The sequence below is a fragment of the Cibotium barometz genome, chromosome 15 (genome assembly GCF_041138505.1).
Source record: "Cibotium barometz isolate CiBa-2024 chromosome 15, ASM4113850v1, whole genome shotgun sequence".
Classification (NCBI taxonomy): domain Eukaryota; kingdom Viridiplantae; phylum Streptophyta; class Polypodiopsida; order Cyatheales; family Cibotiaceae; genus Cibotium; species Cibotium barometz.
In genome coordinates, this window is record NC_141060.1 from 11250248 (window position 1) to 11266976 (window position 16729).

General features: G+C 45.0%; 1 protein-coding gene across 7 annotated transcripts in view; it reads right to left on the reverse strand.

The window, feature by feature from the left end:
• Positions 1–1641: 1641 nt before the first annotated feature.
• Positions 1642–16729, reverse strand: part of LOC147630970 (uncharacterized) — a 43859-nt gene continuing 28771 nt past the window's right edge. For 2 of the 7 annotated variants that reach the window (XM_086809312.1, XM_086809315.1), the window contains exons 2-8: positions 6332–6417; positions 4727–6207; positions 3635–4541; positions 3310–3549; positions 3073–3197; positions 2274–2965; positions 1642–2193 (exon numbers count right to left, since the gene is read on the reverse strand). In XM_086809312.1, coding sequence (XP_086665438.1) covers positions 2769–2965; positions 3073–3197; positions 3310–3549; positions 3635–4541; positions 4727–6207; positions 6332–6417 — 3036 coding nt within the window. In that variant the 3' untranslated portion in view covers positions 1642–2193; positions 2274–2768. Of the gene's footprint in view, positions 2194–2273; positions 2966–3072; positions 3198–3309; positions 3558–3634; positions 4542–4726; positions 6208–6327; positions 6418–16729 lie in introns of all 7 variants that reach the window. The other 5 variants (XM_086809314.1, XM_086809316.1, XM_086809313.1 and 2 more) reach the window with 4 other exon arrangements.

Here is a 16729-nt window from a genome sequence, read left to right on the forward strand (position 1 = left end):
AACTGCTGTATTTTCTGCAACAATACTGTACTACACTCAAATGTCACAACCAATGACCTCAATGTGCATACATACACCCAATGGCAACTGTTGACCTCCTTGCAACACACACAATGTCTGCACAACCAATCTGTCTTCCTACAGTTCTTAAAACAAAGTTCTGTATAGAATCGATGACTTACCCGCAGTGCTTGAAATCGCCTGCTTTTTTAAAAATGGAGGTTCTAACGCGCCCTTAACGCGTTTTCGGTCTCAAAATTTTATCCTTTAGCTTTACTCCCGCGAAGAAAGCTCCTCAATCAGAGATCGTTTGTCGGTGCCTCCCGTAGAGCTCCCGTCAAGGGTGTAATCGCCAACACAAATAAGAAAGAGTAGATAAAGCTCTTACCCTTGTACCGCTTCTTGTGTTTCTCTTGCTTGCAGCTCAGCCCTTAGCATGAACTAGACTCTAATACCATGAAAAGATGCAAGGGAGAAGAGAGCTTGAGCTCTTGCAAGCACATACACACTCACAAAACCCTAAAAGAGAGCACACAAGATGAGGCTGAAAATCTTCTTCTTCACACAACACTCAACACACCATATACAAAGATAAGAGTCCACACATATGAAAAGGTACTCAACCAAATACATACTAGGGTTCTCTATAGTGTGAACCCAACTAAATGAGCTGGCGCTATAACTATGCCAGTCTCTAGAATGACTGTCACACAACCTGTCATCCCACTGGTCGCATATCACACATGATCTCACCAACCATGCCAGTGGTGTAAGTGTGGGACCTATCCCCCATGCGAGTCATCAGTGTCCACTGCCTCATTAGATGAGCTCGATATCTCAACATACATTTTCTTCACTAACGATTATCATGATAGATATATACATAGACTTTGTTCTTAGTGATGCGGGCAACAAAGAGGATGGTTTCAACATCGTGAAAATTCCACCAACTAGCAAGCAACCAACCAATTGATGTGCCAATTTATGATGTTGAGAATAGTCCTTGGAAGAGTGTCAATTCTCAATGTGAGCAATCTTAGTGTAGACAACAAGATGTCAAGATGTACCCAAGAGTTGTTCCAACACCAAAAAATTAGCTCAATGAACACAAACTCCCACGTTCAGAGTCAAAACATAACATCAAACTTCCGCGTTGAAACATTACATCAAAAAATAAGCTTACCTTTCATTACAAAGGCTGAATTGCCTCAAGCACTTTGAATCCCATGACATTCATCCGTGCTTGAAGACACATCTAAACCCTCATAAACCTATCTTCACTTGCTAGGCCTAAATCATTACCACCACTAATAGCTTCATCACTAGTTTATACCTTATTAGCCTGAGCCTCATAAATTGTTTTGCTTCATCTAGCATTCATTGACTCTCTCTCGAATGCCACATCAACAGCCTCAACAATTTCGCAAACACCCAAAAATAGCCAAAATATTCTTGGGATATGCACACCATTTCCCTTCAAAACTCCAAATTTCTGCTTTTCTTACATGCATGATCAGTCACGTGCCATGCCACCATTACAAGAGGCCATCCTAAATCTCTTATCAACTATAAGATTCTTCTACCACTTCTAATCCTGCATCTAATAAAAACACAGCTCCTCTAGTAAAAAGAGACTCAATCCTTGACTTCATTTGGCATAATCATTTCTTATCTTAAAAAAGAATGTCTATAACACTGTCATCGAGAAAATACATGTTGCATTTCAATAATATCATCAGTGCTCAATCTCTCAAAAGAGAGAGAGAGAGAGAGAGAGAGAGAGAGAGAGATTTGTGAATTGCTTAGATATGCGCCACTCCCAAACATTAAAAGCACATACCATCAAGCTCAAAAATGCAAAAGAATGAGCACCTCTGGAGAAGAAAGGTATTACACTAAATATACAAGAAATCAGCTTTAATCGTTATCCATGAACCACCTAGTCTAGAGTCCCATATGACTTCTTCCTAAAGGACCAGTAATAAGTGTCTACAATTAGATGACTACTAAGTTTTTGAATCACTTGACCAATGGCTATGATGGACACAAACTTTCCTCATCTACATAATTTATTTCAGGGCTCTGGTGTGTTTAGATCTGTACTTTGATTCCTCAATTGGAAAAGCCAAGGCAGATAACCAGTGTAGGTCCTGGTAGTCGTCTTGCTACAGCAGTCCAGAGCATTCAATCAACCTACCAAAAAATAGATCAATGATTACAAGAGAGAGGATAAAAACAAAGACTTCTTCTGCAAAGCAAGGGCTAATGAATACCTATTTGCTTATGCTGTGATCTTGCTATTTCATCACAGCTCTTTGTTTGAAGAGCAAAGTCTTTCTGATATCTGCACACTGGAAGCTCCATCTCACAATCAACAAAAATGATTTTCGGTTCTTTGCCCAAAAACTACCACCACCTCTCTACAGACTCTGATGTTGATTCACTTCAAAGTACTGCTTTCAAAAGTTTGGTTGGGCAGCATAGTCTTGTTGATAAACCTTCTCTTCCTTGCATTCAACTCCTTTCCCCTATGCAAGTTTTTACCATCCGAGGTAAAACCTTCTCTTCCTTGCATTCAACTCCTTTCCTCTATGCAAGTTTTTACCATCCGAGGTAAAATCTTCAGTATGTTTCTCTCCTCTTAAGCCCCTTCGTACCAGAAAAAATGACCTCTTTGATGCCCATGCATTCTAAGACTTCTCACTTTTATTCAAGGAGAGGGGACTGGGCAGGTAGCAAACCAGGGGGCAAAGGGAGAAGGGATGCAGTCATAGTCTCCAACTCTGGTAACCACTCACCATATCCACATCCATGTCAATACCTTTTGGAGATCCTGAATCATTCCCATGCTCTCTGCCACGCAGTGGTCCCAAAGGTACCAGTGCTCCAGGACTAGAATCTTTTACAGCTTCCTTGTCCTTGTTTGTTCTGAATACTCCCCAAAGGTATTGCCTATCATCCCAGCCTGACATCAAAAGCCGGACACAATATACAAGGCAGTTCAGCGTTTCTCCAAGAGAAATATGAGGAAAAAACCCGAGATGAACCTCAGAGTGCTCATGTGAAGCTTACACCGCTCTCCTTCAGGCAATAGCTGGGAAGGAAATATGAGAAGCTGTGCTAACTCCAACTTTACTCTCAGGGCAAGATCATGAGCAGACAAGCGATCAAGCAATGGTTTGTACCATGTATCATGACTGCATAATAGCAGCTTGCAATAAGGAGCTAGGTACATATTGCAGAAAAATTTGATAGCTAAATTACAAAACATGCACACAAATTAAGCTTCTCAAATCTCTGGAGTCAAACCTTTCCATGTCCACGGGGAAAAAGTATATGCCAATGCTGTTACCAGTCGGTGGATGTTCTTGAAAAGACCTTGGCCATGAATTGGTTTCCACTCCCCGCTTCATTTCTTCCAAGTGTAGCTCAACCGGTAAGGCCATCGTTGCTTTGAACACTTTCGGGTCAGCCCTATTAGAAGGATGAGCTTGCATTCCCTTGTAAGATGTTGAGCAGCTGGTATTTGAAGAAACATAGAAACAACCACTGCATATCTAACACGAAATAAGTTGGGGAAAGAAAAAAAATGTCCAATGCATCATCATCAGATTATGAATCGAAAATAGCACACCTCCACAGCGTTTGAACATCCGGAACGGCGCGTATTTCTAGGAAAAAGTTCTCAGTGCCTGGGCATTGAGATCCAAAACCCGAGTCGGATGCCAAGTCAGTTCGTGATGTTCCATTTCCACAATGGGTAGAGAGCACCGCTTGGTTTGACTGTGGCTCCTGCAGATAACCACCCATCAACGCCTCAACAGGTCCAGCTTGTTGTGCGGTGGCATTGCCTTGGTAAGGAGAATGCTTGCCAAATTTTGCAGAGCAGGTCACAGGAGAAGGATGCGCAGGTGGACTTGATGCCGCAACATCTGCCTTCCATCTATACAGACCTTGCACTCGTACTATCTGCTTCTCATGAACTCTAGTGTACTCGGATGGCTTTGAAGATTGTTTTGAGCCCATTTTCACACAATCTATGGTGTGTGACCTCTCTGATCTTGAAATATTCCTCTCAAATTTTGCTTCCTTTCTTGATTGTACCTCATGTCTGTATTTTTCATCAATTCGAGTGTGATCAGATGTCTTTGGGGACAGTTTTAAACACATTTTTACACAATCTACAGCACATGACTCTACTCTTGAGCTATTCCTCACAAATTTCTCTTCTTTTCTTGGTTGTAGCTCATGTCTCAAAGGTCTCCTCTCATCAAAAGGTCTTTGAAAAGCCAAAGAAGGCCTGTCTCCTTGTACTGGGTCTGATTGTTCGTCCACGCTAGCTGGTATTTCACTAGTTCTCCATTCCCTCGGCCTCCCACTGCTCATACCTTTGCACATCTCGGCAAGATGCCCCACCTCATTACATCTGTGGCATCTATGAGCTCTTATGAGAGAAGCTGCTCTCTGTCCCCAGTATTGAGAAGTTTCTGAATCTCTCGAGGATTGGACATACTTCACATTTCTGAAACCAGTATCTAGACCTGTTTAGTAATGAAAACAAAATTAGTACTTCAGTTAAAACAAAGGTATCAACACACAACCTTGCCAGGAAAAGAAACTGAAGGACACAATGAAGGCTGTATACAAAATAAAAGCAAGGGAAAAAGCAAGCATAATTTGTGCTATTAGTAGACCGCATTGAAGCCCAAGGTGCGAGCCTGCCTACCAGCCTGTGTGCGAGGTCTTGACCCAGTCAATGTTGACTTGGTACTATCCATCCCATTGGAAGCTTCATGCCTTGCATGGAAGATGTGATCATTGCGCTCCTTTCCAGGAACAGTTACCAAATTTTCCCTTCGATTAGGTGGTTTTCTGGTTGTGTCATCAACCCCAATAACAGATGATTGTACAGTTGCACTTTTACTTCTTGTCAGATTTTTTGGTCTAGAAGGCAACAAAAATGATGGCTGGCTATTCCCAGCTTTCATAGACACAGATTTAGACAAAACACGGTGTGACCCTGAAGTGGGCCTATCAGCTGCAAAGTTAATATTATTTGAAGCATCTGTGTCTGCAGTATCAACATTCCTCTTCAATGCTGACTCGGGATGTATAAGAGCTGTTCTGCTCCCAGACACTAGTTTATTATCTGTTCCAGAATTTAATGCATCCGCCATATATTCTCCCTTCACAGATACTAGCCAACCAGAAGGACCCCTCAGCAGACGAGATGATACAGCTACTGCTTCACCTCCCTGCTTGAGAATGTGCTGCCCTGCCTTGTCAGAAGATTTTCCCTCACATGGAAAGTTGGTTGAGCCTTTGCTGACAAGAATTTCCTCATAATCGTGTAGTCCTCTCTCAGAGACTGACTTCTCTATTCCAGTACTTGATGTGTCCTTACCTTCCACCGGCCTTAGCAGACAAGGCCCCTTCATACCTCCTGAAGGAGCTACTTCACCCGCAAACTTTCCCTTGAATGGAGAGTTCAAAGATGGCCCAATCTTCTTAGTGATAGTTTGTGGTGAAATGCTAGATAAATCTGTTCTTATAATTTTTTCCACATCATCTTGTGGTCTGCTTCTAGAGGCTACCTTATCTGTTCTTGGACATAATGTATCATTTGCAGATCCACTTCCCGCCAGTACCACCAGACCAGAAGCCCCCCTCACCCTCAGTGCACCTTCTAATGGAGCTGTTGTCTCACTTTTCTCCCTAACAATGAGATGCTCTGCAGTAGCATTTTCAGCAAATATTCCCTTGGATGGAGGATTTGGCTTTAGCCCAATGTTCTCAGCACTGGTTTTGGATGTGAAGCTCGGTGAACCTTTGCTTCCAATTCCAAACTTTTTTATATGAGTCTTTGGTGGACTGCTTCTAGAGGCTACCTGTTTTGTTCCAGCACTTGATGTGTCCTTGACAAACTCACCTGCTTCATCTGCCTGCAAAGAAATGTAATGCTCTGCTCCATTGTCAATAAAATTTTGCTTGGATGGAGAGTTTTGAATGGACCTGATATTCTCAAAGGCCATCATCATTGAGAAACTGGATGACTTTCTGCTTACGTTTTGTTTTTTATGAGCCTGAGTAGAAAGAAGCCCATCACATGCAAACCTTTTTTCCCCACTATTTTTTTTCTCCTTTACTTTACATCCCTCACAAACCCAATCCAGAGGCACAGTATCAAGAGTTGCCACCATGCAATATCTGAGGCAGATTAAAAAACAGAGTTTGGGTACATTAGCATGGTAATCGTATTCCTTCCACAAATAAGTTTTGATGTACGAAGCCTTGAGGTGAGTCTTAAGAATTAGTTAGGGATTATACTAACAAATGTTCAGCCCCTTCATTGCATCGAATACAAATAGCAAGGAAGTCATCAAATCCAGGATCTCCACAAATGTCACATACTTTCACCTGCAAGATCAGAGGTTACATCTTGGTAAGAAAACAATCTAAGGCACTAGACAACTTCACTACAACTCTGAATGGAGTTCACTCCTTAAGAAAGCCACAATCTAATGCACAGAATAAATAAGTAAGATTCATGCTACTCAGACAGGATTTGTCAAGGAGCGCAGTATCCTTGACAACATCTTTACTTTCTGGGAGGCGACGGCCCGAGCTAGATTTCTTGGCGAGGACTTGGTCGTGATGCGTCTCGATTTTGAGAAGGCATACGATAGAGTTGATTGGGGATTCTTAGAGGGCACTATGCTTCGCCTGGGCTTTGAGCCAGGATGGATCAGAGGGGTGGCAGCTCTGTATTCCACAGCTCGCAGCCAGGTGCTGATTGCAGGAGGACGGGGGCCGAGTTTTGAGCTGACCAGATCAGTCCGCCAGGGGTGTCCTCTCGCCCCTTTCCTTTTTCTCTTCTTTGCGGAGGCTATGAGTATGTATTTGACAGCAGAGGAGGTTGGTTTGAGAGGACTTCAGCTCCCAGTCCGGGGGGAGGATTTGCTTGATGCTGAGTTTGCAGACGACACGGGCTTATTTTTGCATGGCCAAGAGGCCAATCTTATTCGGGCTGAGCAGTCGCTCCAGGTTTTTAGTGCAGCTTCGGGAGCATTGATCAATTGGCGCAAGACAGTGGCCTTTTGGATCAGTAGTGCTCCCACTCCGGCATGGAGCCCGGACCCCGGTTTTAGATGGATTCCTCCAGGCACAGCAGTGCGGTATTTGGGATGCCAGATTGGCCTCGATTTGTCACCTGAGCAGCAGATTGCCTCGCTTCTTCTGAGCATTCGGAAGAAGCTATTGTATTGGAGTACAGCTCGACTATCCTTGGCTGGGAGGGTGGTGGTGGCAAATCAGGTGCTGTTAGCGACCATGTGGTACATTACGTCTTGCTGGATTTTCTCGAGCTCTTGCATCAGCCAGGTACAAGGGCTGATCAGGAACTTTCTGTGGTCTGGGCGGGACGGTCAGCCAGCTCGGGCAAAGGTTGCATGGGCAGTTATTACACTTCCGCTGGCTCAGGGCGGTTTGGGCATTATAGATCCAGTCGATCAGAGCAGAGCCTTATTGGGGAAGCTTATTGTTCGGGGGTTGCTTCCAGGCGCTGAGCCGTGGAAAGAGCTCCTCTTGCAGCGACTGCAGGCTCGGGCGCCCCCTGCAGGGGGTACTTGGGCACCAGAGATTCGCTGGATCGTCATAGAGATGAGGAGGACAGGCCTCAGTAGAGGATGGGAGGACAGATTTGCTTTGAGTATCCTGAGAGCTTGGGAGCTGCTGAGACCGGGGCTCTCTCAGCGGCCTCCTTCTTGTGTTGAGGAGCGGGCCAGGCAGCCGCTCATCTGGAGCCCAGCGGTTCGCACGGAGCAGGGTCATATGCTGGGTTCTCGGCCTCGTCTAGCCTGGGGACCTTTAGCGGCAGGCCCCGCTCGTAGTTTTGGAGACTAGCAGGCTTTCTGCAGTCTACCAGAGGAGATCCAGGTGGAGAGGCTGAGTCACTTCAGAGGGGGGTTGATTATGAGGGATGATATACAGGAGGCACTCACAGAGGAGTGGTTCACGCCTCTCGAGCCAGTGGCCCCACGGTGGATGGGAGCCTTTACACAGTTGGAGATCCTGATTGCTGTCAGAGCTAGCACTGAGGATGGCAGATGCCTCTACTATGAGATTCAGGATGAGGGCAGACTCCAGAGAGTGGAGGTGGAGTCGCCTTTGGTTGCAGAGTGCACCTTTCAGAGGATTCGGGTAGTGGCTGCCGCTTCTCGGAAGTGGCATATTGACCCCGACCCTGCTGATGTGCTCCCAGATTGGCGCATATGGGCATATGCAGCGCGCCCCTTGGCCCGGCTACAGTGGGACCCCGGGGAGTACGAGTGGCATGATCCTTATGCATCCCTTGAGGCCACAGAGATCACCTTTTTCCAGTATACTGTTTGGCTGGGACGGCATATTTTGACGGCGAGGAGGACGGTTTCTCCAGCGGCAGCGGGGCATTGGCGATTGCAGGGACTCTCACAGGAGTTCCTGGAGGATTTCTGGGCTCGGCTCTGGGCTAGTCGGCAGGCCCGCAGGATCTCGGCTTTTCAGTGGCTGGTCGCCCACAGGGGCTCAGCAGTTGGCACTTGGCTTGTTTACAGCGGTCTTCCGGCGGCCTGCATCCGATGCGGCCACCCTATGGAGACACAGAGACATTGCCTTTGGGACTGCCCTCAGGCACAGCAGATTTGGCTACGGATGCTGCGTATTCTGGCCCCCCTCTCTCCAGAGGGTATGTTTACGTGGGGTGCCGCTGCTTGGTCGACTTCGTCAGGGCCTGCTATGGGCTATGAGATGGAGCAGGGCAGTCAGGCCATCAGATTTATTAGGGGCCAGCCTCGCCTGGTTCCGGCACCGGATTTCTCGTCCGCCAGCTGGACACAGGAGAGGGATTTACGATGGGAGCTCCTCAGCAGCCTCACCATCTGGTTCACCTGGAGGGCTCGGTGCTTTACGGCCTTTGAGGGGAGATTGGAGCCACCAGCAGAGACTGTACGGGGGATTTGGCAGGAGTTGATCCACACCCTGCGAGGACAGTACGACCGCATCCGGGGAGACTCGGATGAGGCGATCTTACGGCGCCAGGCCTTTCACACCACTTGGCGCTGTGGCCGTTTCTACACCTTACACACGGGATCCCCTCGTTGGCACTACAGGCCACCTGTTTGGCTCTTCCCCCCCCCTATTGTATGATTTAGCCGCTCAGTTCTTTGTACTGATGCTTGTATTTTGCAGCACCTAGGGAGAGTCTCCCGGGCTGCCATGATGTATTCGCTGCTCTTCTCTCTCTTAGGAGCAGGAGAGATCTTTTGTAGCCCTACGGGCGTTTTTATATAACTAATGAAAGGATCTTTTCTCGGATAAAAAAAAAAGTATCACCCCACAAGCAAGGTGAAAGCATGTGGCCTAGCATCCCCACCTTCACAACCCACATGCACAAATTAACTCCACACATGCCATTGGGCAAACCTACATGACCAAACAATCCCAAGCTATTAGCATCAATTGTCACCATTTGGTCCTTTCACCAGTCTTGACCAGCCAAGGTGTGAACAAGGATTTTCCACAAAAGCAAGGAAGTCACATGATGTAAGACGCCTGTGTAAAGCCACGACTTGTTGCAAAATCTGTGTGAAGGTTTATCTAGCATGTCTCTATCTGAAGGCGGATTACAGGACATGAGTTTACAGGATTTTTATTCACTTACATGGTTTGTAAGGGTACTTGTTCACACTTATTTGTAAGTGGGTGGACACATGAGGGTTTGGAAAAGAGCATACACATGAGGTGGACCTGAATTTTTAAGATATGAGAACACTTCAAGAGAGCGCCCACTTTTGCATGGATCATGCGAGCTTTTATATATATATATATATATATGGCAGCTGTTTTTAGCCCCCAAAAGAGGAGCTTTATGACATTTATGGAAAGGCTATCACTTTTAGCAATGGAAAAAGTAAGCATACGCTTAATATAGAGGAGGTAGACTCTTTTTAAGGGTAGCAAGGGCTGGTCAAAGAAAAGCTGGGGCAAAACGCGCACACATTGTTGGCCGTACAGCAGTAGATCTCCATCTCCACTGGCCGACCTGCAGTAGTCCATACAGAAGCCCCTTTTTCTCTCTCCTCTGGTCGCCTTACAGTAGGCCGTGCAGTAGAGGATCGTCAATTGTCCTTTTTTGCCTGTTGGTCAACTGCAGCAACAGCTTGTCTTCTCCCTGCTGATGCATTGTTCGTACAGTACACAAGTGGCAGTTTGGGTGTTCTGTCACCATTTGGCCACCCAATCGGTCCACCCGTTGTTAGACATATACATTAATTTAGTCCGAGGCAATTAGGTCTAGAAACGCTCTCTTAGCTCCCATTCCCGCGCTCCTTGGCTAACCCCCGAGCTACGGACCTTGGCCCACTAGGCCCTTGCCCGTGCACACACGAATAATGTCCGGTCTAGACCTAATTGCCTCGGACTAAATTAATGTATATGTCTAACACCCGTGCTTTCTCATCAGTATGTACATTGGACTGGTGTCCATGACAATTGTATATGCCGGGGATTGACGCCACTCATGTGATATTGTAGAATTGGCTTTCCGTTAGGACTTGTGCCTCTGTGTACATGCCCAGAAATGCCTGGTGGATTGTGTTCCATTGGGTCTGGTACCTCGTGTACTTGCCTAGAGCACGACTCTACTTGCAATTGGTAAGCTTTTATGTTTAAATATGGAAGCAAGTAGCAAGAGGGAGGAACCGGATCACAAGATCACACACCCTGTGTAGTGTTCTCTTGTCCTACGTGCTCTCTTGCAGATTGTTGCTACCATGTGTGTTGGTGGAACAATACAGAGCAGATAGTAGGGAACATGGGCACTTAAGTGGGTAGTGTGAGTTGCAAGTCTACACCGACAACCACCTTGTTTGCAATACTGTATTCATATGCATTGGTACGGAAATCTGGTCAAAAGTGCCCATGACACTATGTACTTGATTCTCCCAAGATCAATATACTTTATTTGAGGGAGGGGCCAGCTGTTCCGGCTCATTGTGTGTCTCTTGTCAATTCAGCAAATTACTTTTTGTATTGAGCTTGTCCATTAAATCTTGGTGTATTTAAGTGTAATGATAAGCATTGTGTTCAACCAAGTTACATAGTTATCAAAGCATACAGTGAATGTTGAGAGACGATCACCATAAACACTAGCTATCTCTACGCTTGGAACACTATGGACAGCCATACAGTGAATGTTGGAGATGCTAACACAACAGGCGGAGACAATGAAATGCATGCCTCCAATGCTTTACAGGATGAGCAGACTCATGTGGCGCACACTAGGGAACATGAATATGTGGAACAGCCGTCCCGTGGCAAAGAAAAAATGTAGGAAGAAGAGTCCATAGTCTTAAGGGCTAAGCTTACTCATATGCAAGATCTTCTCCATGCACATCAAGAAGAATTGAAGCTCTACCACCGCAAGGATCCATTGGTACATGACCGTTTAAAAGCCAAGAAAGCTGAATCTTATATGGATCATGCAATGGCAATGATTGGTCAAGAGTTGCACATGCAACCAAGCGATGCAGCACGTGCATACTTAGCTCATACCGAGGATGCCTATGCAAAAAAGGCAACCATCCCACATGTCTTGGAATCCCCACAGGTGCTCGAACAAGAACTTATGTCTAAGAGAATGAATCTTCATGCTATGGGAGAGAAACCATCGGCGACTTCACGCCATGCAAGAGTACCTTATGTAGTCCGTGAAGGATGTAACATTTATGGCAGTGGTCAAAATGTATGTCAAATGCCATTGCCGGTTGAAAATGTGCATGCACAACACATGCAACCTGGGCTGCAATTTTCTATTGGTGGAGGTATTATGCGTATCTCATATGCCACTCATGCCTTCGAGTGTGCTCGTGAGGGAGAAGCTATGGGTGCAAATGCACCAATGCATGTTGAGGAGACAGCCATGCCTCATGCTTACAGGGCACATGTATCTATGCCTAATGCATCACCTTTTGCTCCTAAAATGATGCCAGTCACAAGGGCTGTCCCAATGGACAAACATGCGAGAAAACATGTCGAGATGCAAGCTCGTGACTTCAAAGCCGAAGACAAATCTGTGAAGTTTGACACATCATGGGAAATATGATATATCAAAGGCACTTACTTTCATTGCCGAGTTTGATATTGCTTTCAGTGATCAGGATTTCACTCAGAAATCCATGATCCAGCATGTAAGCATGTTCATGAAAGGCACCTGCTTCCCATTGGTGGCTCACGGAGAAGCTCTCACCAAATCCTGTTAGATCATGGGAAGAGTTCAAGGAGAGATTCTATGCCCAATTCTTGCCTCCCAATGTATTGAATGAGATAACAATGAAGTGGGATTCGGTGAAGCAAAATGAGAGGGAAACAGTGAATGCATATGTGCAAAAGTTTTGGAAATTGCTTTTGGAGGTGCCTCCATTTATGCAGGTCACCGAGGCGGAAAGGAAGTGGCTCACGGAAAGCTCTCACCGAATCCTGTTAGATCATGGAAAGAGTTCAAGGAGAGGTTCTATGCCCAATTCTCGCCTCCCAATGTATTGAATGAGATAACAATGAAGTGGGATTGGGTGAAGCAAAATGAGAGGAAACAGTGAATGCATATGTGCAAAAGTTTTGGAAAGTGCTTTTGGAGGTGTCTCCATTTATGGATGTCACGGAGGCAGAAAGAAAGGGAAGGTTTCAATCGGGATTGCAATCCATGTACAAAGCTAGACTACAAATGTATCCTGGTCACACCATACAGCAACTAATCGCAACAGCCCCTGCCACACCGAGCAATTGGAACTCAAATTGAGTCGATCCAATAAGGCTAAACCCTCATTTCAGGGCAAAGAGAGGGCTGTCCAAAACCTGCAAAATAATGGACAGCCATCTAAAAAGGACCAAAACCAAGATAACAATGGTCCAAAGGCTGAAAATAACTCTACCAAGAAGCGTCCCTTCAAAGTGAGAGACTGTGGTCACACTCCGGAGCAGAAAAAGCAATATATGAGCGAGGGGAAAGCTTTACTTGCGGTAGCACGGAGCATATTGCAAATGCATGCCCAAACAAGAAGCAGCGTGATAATGCAAACACATATGGTTCCGGATGTGCAGGGAAACACTTCACATGATAGCAAAGACAGGGTTGTATGTAAAGCTTGGGGACAGCTTAAGGACCAGCCCGCTTTGTTTATGTTTGATGATTGTGCAATTGATAACTTCATATCTACACAGATGGCAACTACTTTGGGTATTGAAGTGGAGGACATGGATCCTCAAATTGAAGCAAGGGCTGCCTTTGTTGGTAGAGAAGTGCAGGTTATACCTATTATCGCATACACATTCAAGGCTATGTCGACCATGAGGATTTTCTTGTAGCGCCTTTGAATGGTTGTTATGTATTGTTTGGAAAGCCTTGGCATACACGCATTGATCCCTACAAGGCTTACAAGACCAACAGGATCACCTTCATGCATAAAGGCTGAGAACATGTAATTGATACTGGTAAAGAGAGTGATACCATTCCCCTTGTATCTCATGTACAAATTAAGAAAGTACTGAAAAAGAGTGTTTTTGTGTACTTGATTTTTGTACGGGATCATGTTAGGAAAATAATGTGCATGTAAACACTCTTAGTAATGATAGGCTGAAATTCTTGAAAGAGTACAATGATTGTTTTGCTGATGAGTTGCCATCTATACGACCGGAAGATCATCGCATTGACCTTGTGCCGGGTAGCTCACCACCTAGTAGGCTAGCCTATCATGTAAGTGCATCCCAAAAAGAGGAGATCATGAAGCAAGTAAACGAGCTTCTTGAGAAGGGATTAGTTCAGCCAAGCTCTTCCCCATATTGTTCACCCGTCCTCTATGGTTCAAAAGAAGGATGGATCCTTTGGATTATAGAGCTTTAAATAAGCTTACCATCAAGAATCGTTTTCCGATTCCACGCATAGACGACATCCTTGATAAGTTGGATGAATCAACATGCTTTAGCCGAATTGATCTCAAGAGTGGGTATCATCAAGTGCGTGTGGTACCTTAGGATGTACACAAAACTGCTTTCACGATAGCATTTGGGCTTCATGAGTATCTTGTTATGCCTTTTGGTCTTATGAATGCCCCCGGTTACATTCAATAGAATGATGGATCGCATATTCCGTGGGTACAAGAAATTTGCAGGTATCTTTTTTGATGGCATCCTAGTCTTCTCAAAGACCGAAGAAGATTATAAAGCTCATTTGGCTCTTGTTTTTAAAGAACTCCGTAAGCAGAAACTCTTCATAAATGCAAAGAAGAGTGAGTTCTTTTTGTCATAGATACATTATCTTGGGCATATTGTGTCCAAAGGTGGAGTGCGGATGGATCCCACATAGATTGATGCAATTCGGAATTGGCCCAAATTGACATCGGTGCATAAGATCCGTAGTTTTCTTGGATTATGCTCTTACTACCGTAGGTTCATTCGGCACTTTGCATGGATTGCTTCTCCTTTGCATGATTTGATAAAGAAGAAGGCCACATTCAAATGGACTAATGTAGAGAGGGATGCATTCCTCAAATCAAAAGATGCAATTACTCATGGTCCAGTGTTTATCATTCCGGATTTGCAAAAGCCTTTTAGTGTGGAATGTGATGCATCTGGAAATTGCATAGGAGCTGTCCTAAATCAAGAGAGACATGCAATTGCTTATGAGAGCTGTAGATTACATGATGCAGAGCTCTCTCTTGGCATTTATGACAAAGAGCTCTTGGCTGTAATTCATGCACTTACCATATGGAGACTAATTTCACTGTGAAGACAGATCACGAGAGTTTGAGGTATTTTCTTACCCAAACTAAATTATCGAAGAAGCATATGAGGATGGCCAATTTCCTCTGTATGTTTCATTTTCAGATCTTACACACCCCAGAAAAGAAAAATGTAGAGGTAGATGCATTGTCAAGAATGCCGTATGTAGCAGCTATTTCACTTGCCTACTTGTCTGCCATGCGTGATTTGTAGCATACGGATGCTGATTTTGCCACTATTTGGACTGATTTGATGGTTGGTCATGCACATGCCTCATATGTGATCAAAGAGGGTTATCTCATGAAAGATAATTGCATGTGTGGTGTCTGACTTGAGGCAAAAGGTTTTGGACGAGTGCCATGCTCCTCCATATGCTGGTCATAGAGGCATAATGCCTACTACGTGGTAGCACATTCATCCCCAGTTTCTGCCCATGTTTGGTGTCCTTTTGGTCCCTTTTGCATGGCCCTTGATTGTGGGCTGGCCACCCTTATTTTATATATTTTTATGGGATTTTTCCCATCCTGGATGCCTTTTTCCCAGTCGGCCAGCTTTTGCAGTTCCAGTCGGCCAGCTCTCCCTACCTATAAATAGGTGGGTTAGCCTCTCACTTTTTCATCTTGCCTAGTCTATCTTTCACTCCCTCACTTATGAGACTACTTATGTCTCTTGCTTGGGACTGTATCACTTCAGTATATTCAGCATAGTTGTTCCATCTCTCTCTCTCTCTCTCTCTCTCTCTCTCTCTCTCTCTCTCTCGTACTCTACTCACCACACTCTAGTGCTTATTTGCTTCCGCTCTATGCACTCTTTCACTACGCACATGATTGAGCGGTATTTCTTTTGGCCAAGTATGTGGAAGGACATAGAGACACATGTACGTGCATGTATCACCTGTCAAAGGTGAAACTTGATAGGCAAAAGGGACCAGGTTTGCTTCAACCATTGCCTATTCCGACGGAGCCATGGGAAAGTATTACAATGAATCTCATTATGGATTTGCCACGGACCCAAGAGGATAATGATGCTATTTAGACAATTGTGGACAGGTTTAGCACACCAGCTTACTTCTTGCCGGTCAAAAAGACTATCAAAGCTGAGCATATGGTTAAAATATATCTTGCACAAGTGTTCAAGCATCATGGAATGCCGAAGTACATTGTGGGGGATAGAGATCCCAGGACTACAAGTCTCTTTTGGCGGGCCTTGTTTGATAACATAGTCACCAAATTGGACTTCTCCTCAGCCTATCACCCTCAAACGGATGGGCAAAGTGTGGCTGCAAATTCAGCCATGTTGGATCTCTTGAAATGTTATGTGACGGATCAGAAGTCTTCTTGGGAGAAGTACTTACTGCTTGTGGAATTTGCATACAACAAAACAGTGCATGCATCTACGGGAAAGGCTCCGTTTGAGATTGTTTATGATAAAGTGGTTTTGCCACCCATCCTTCGCACAAAGGATGAGATATTTGCAGTTGATGAGTATGTAAGAGACTTGGATATTGCTTTTGCTCAAGTGCGGACAGCCATTGCAAGGTCACAAGACAAGTATAAAAAGGTTGTTGACAAGCATAGAAGGCAATTGGATGTTAAAGAGAATGATTGGGTATTGCTGAAATTTGAGAAAGCAAGACTTGCAAAGAGGCCTGGCAAAGAGGGTGCATATCCTAAGCTTGCAACCAGGTACTATGGGCCTTTTCGACTGATCAAGAGGATCAATGAAGTGGCTTTTAGATTAACATTGCCTAATCATTGGCACATACACAATGCTTTTCATGTGAGTCTCCTTCGCAAGTATGTAGGGCCGAAGTCCAGTGAAACGGTCATTGAGGATCCACCAAAAGTGAATGAGCTTCAAGAGATCTTGCAACCAGAGCAGATTGTGTATCACAAGGAACACAAGCTTGCTGCAAGCA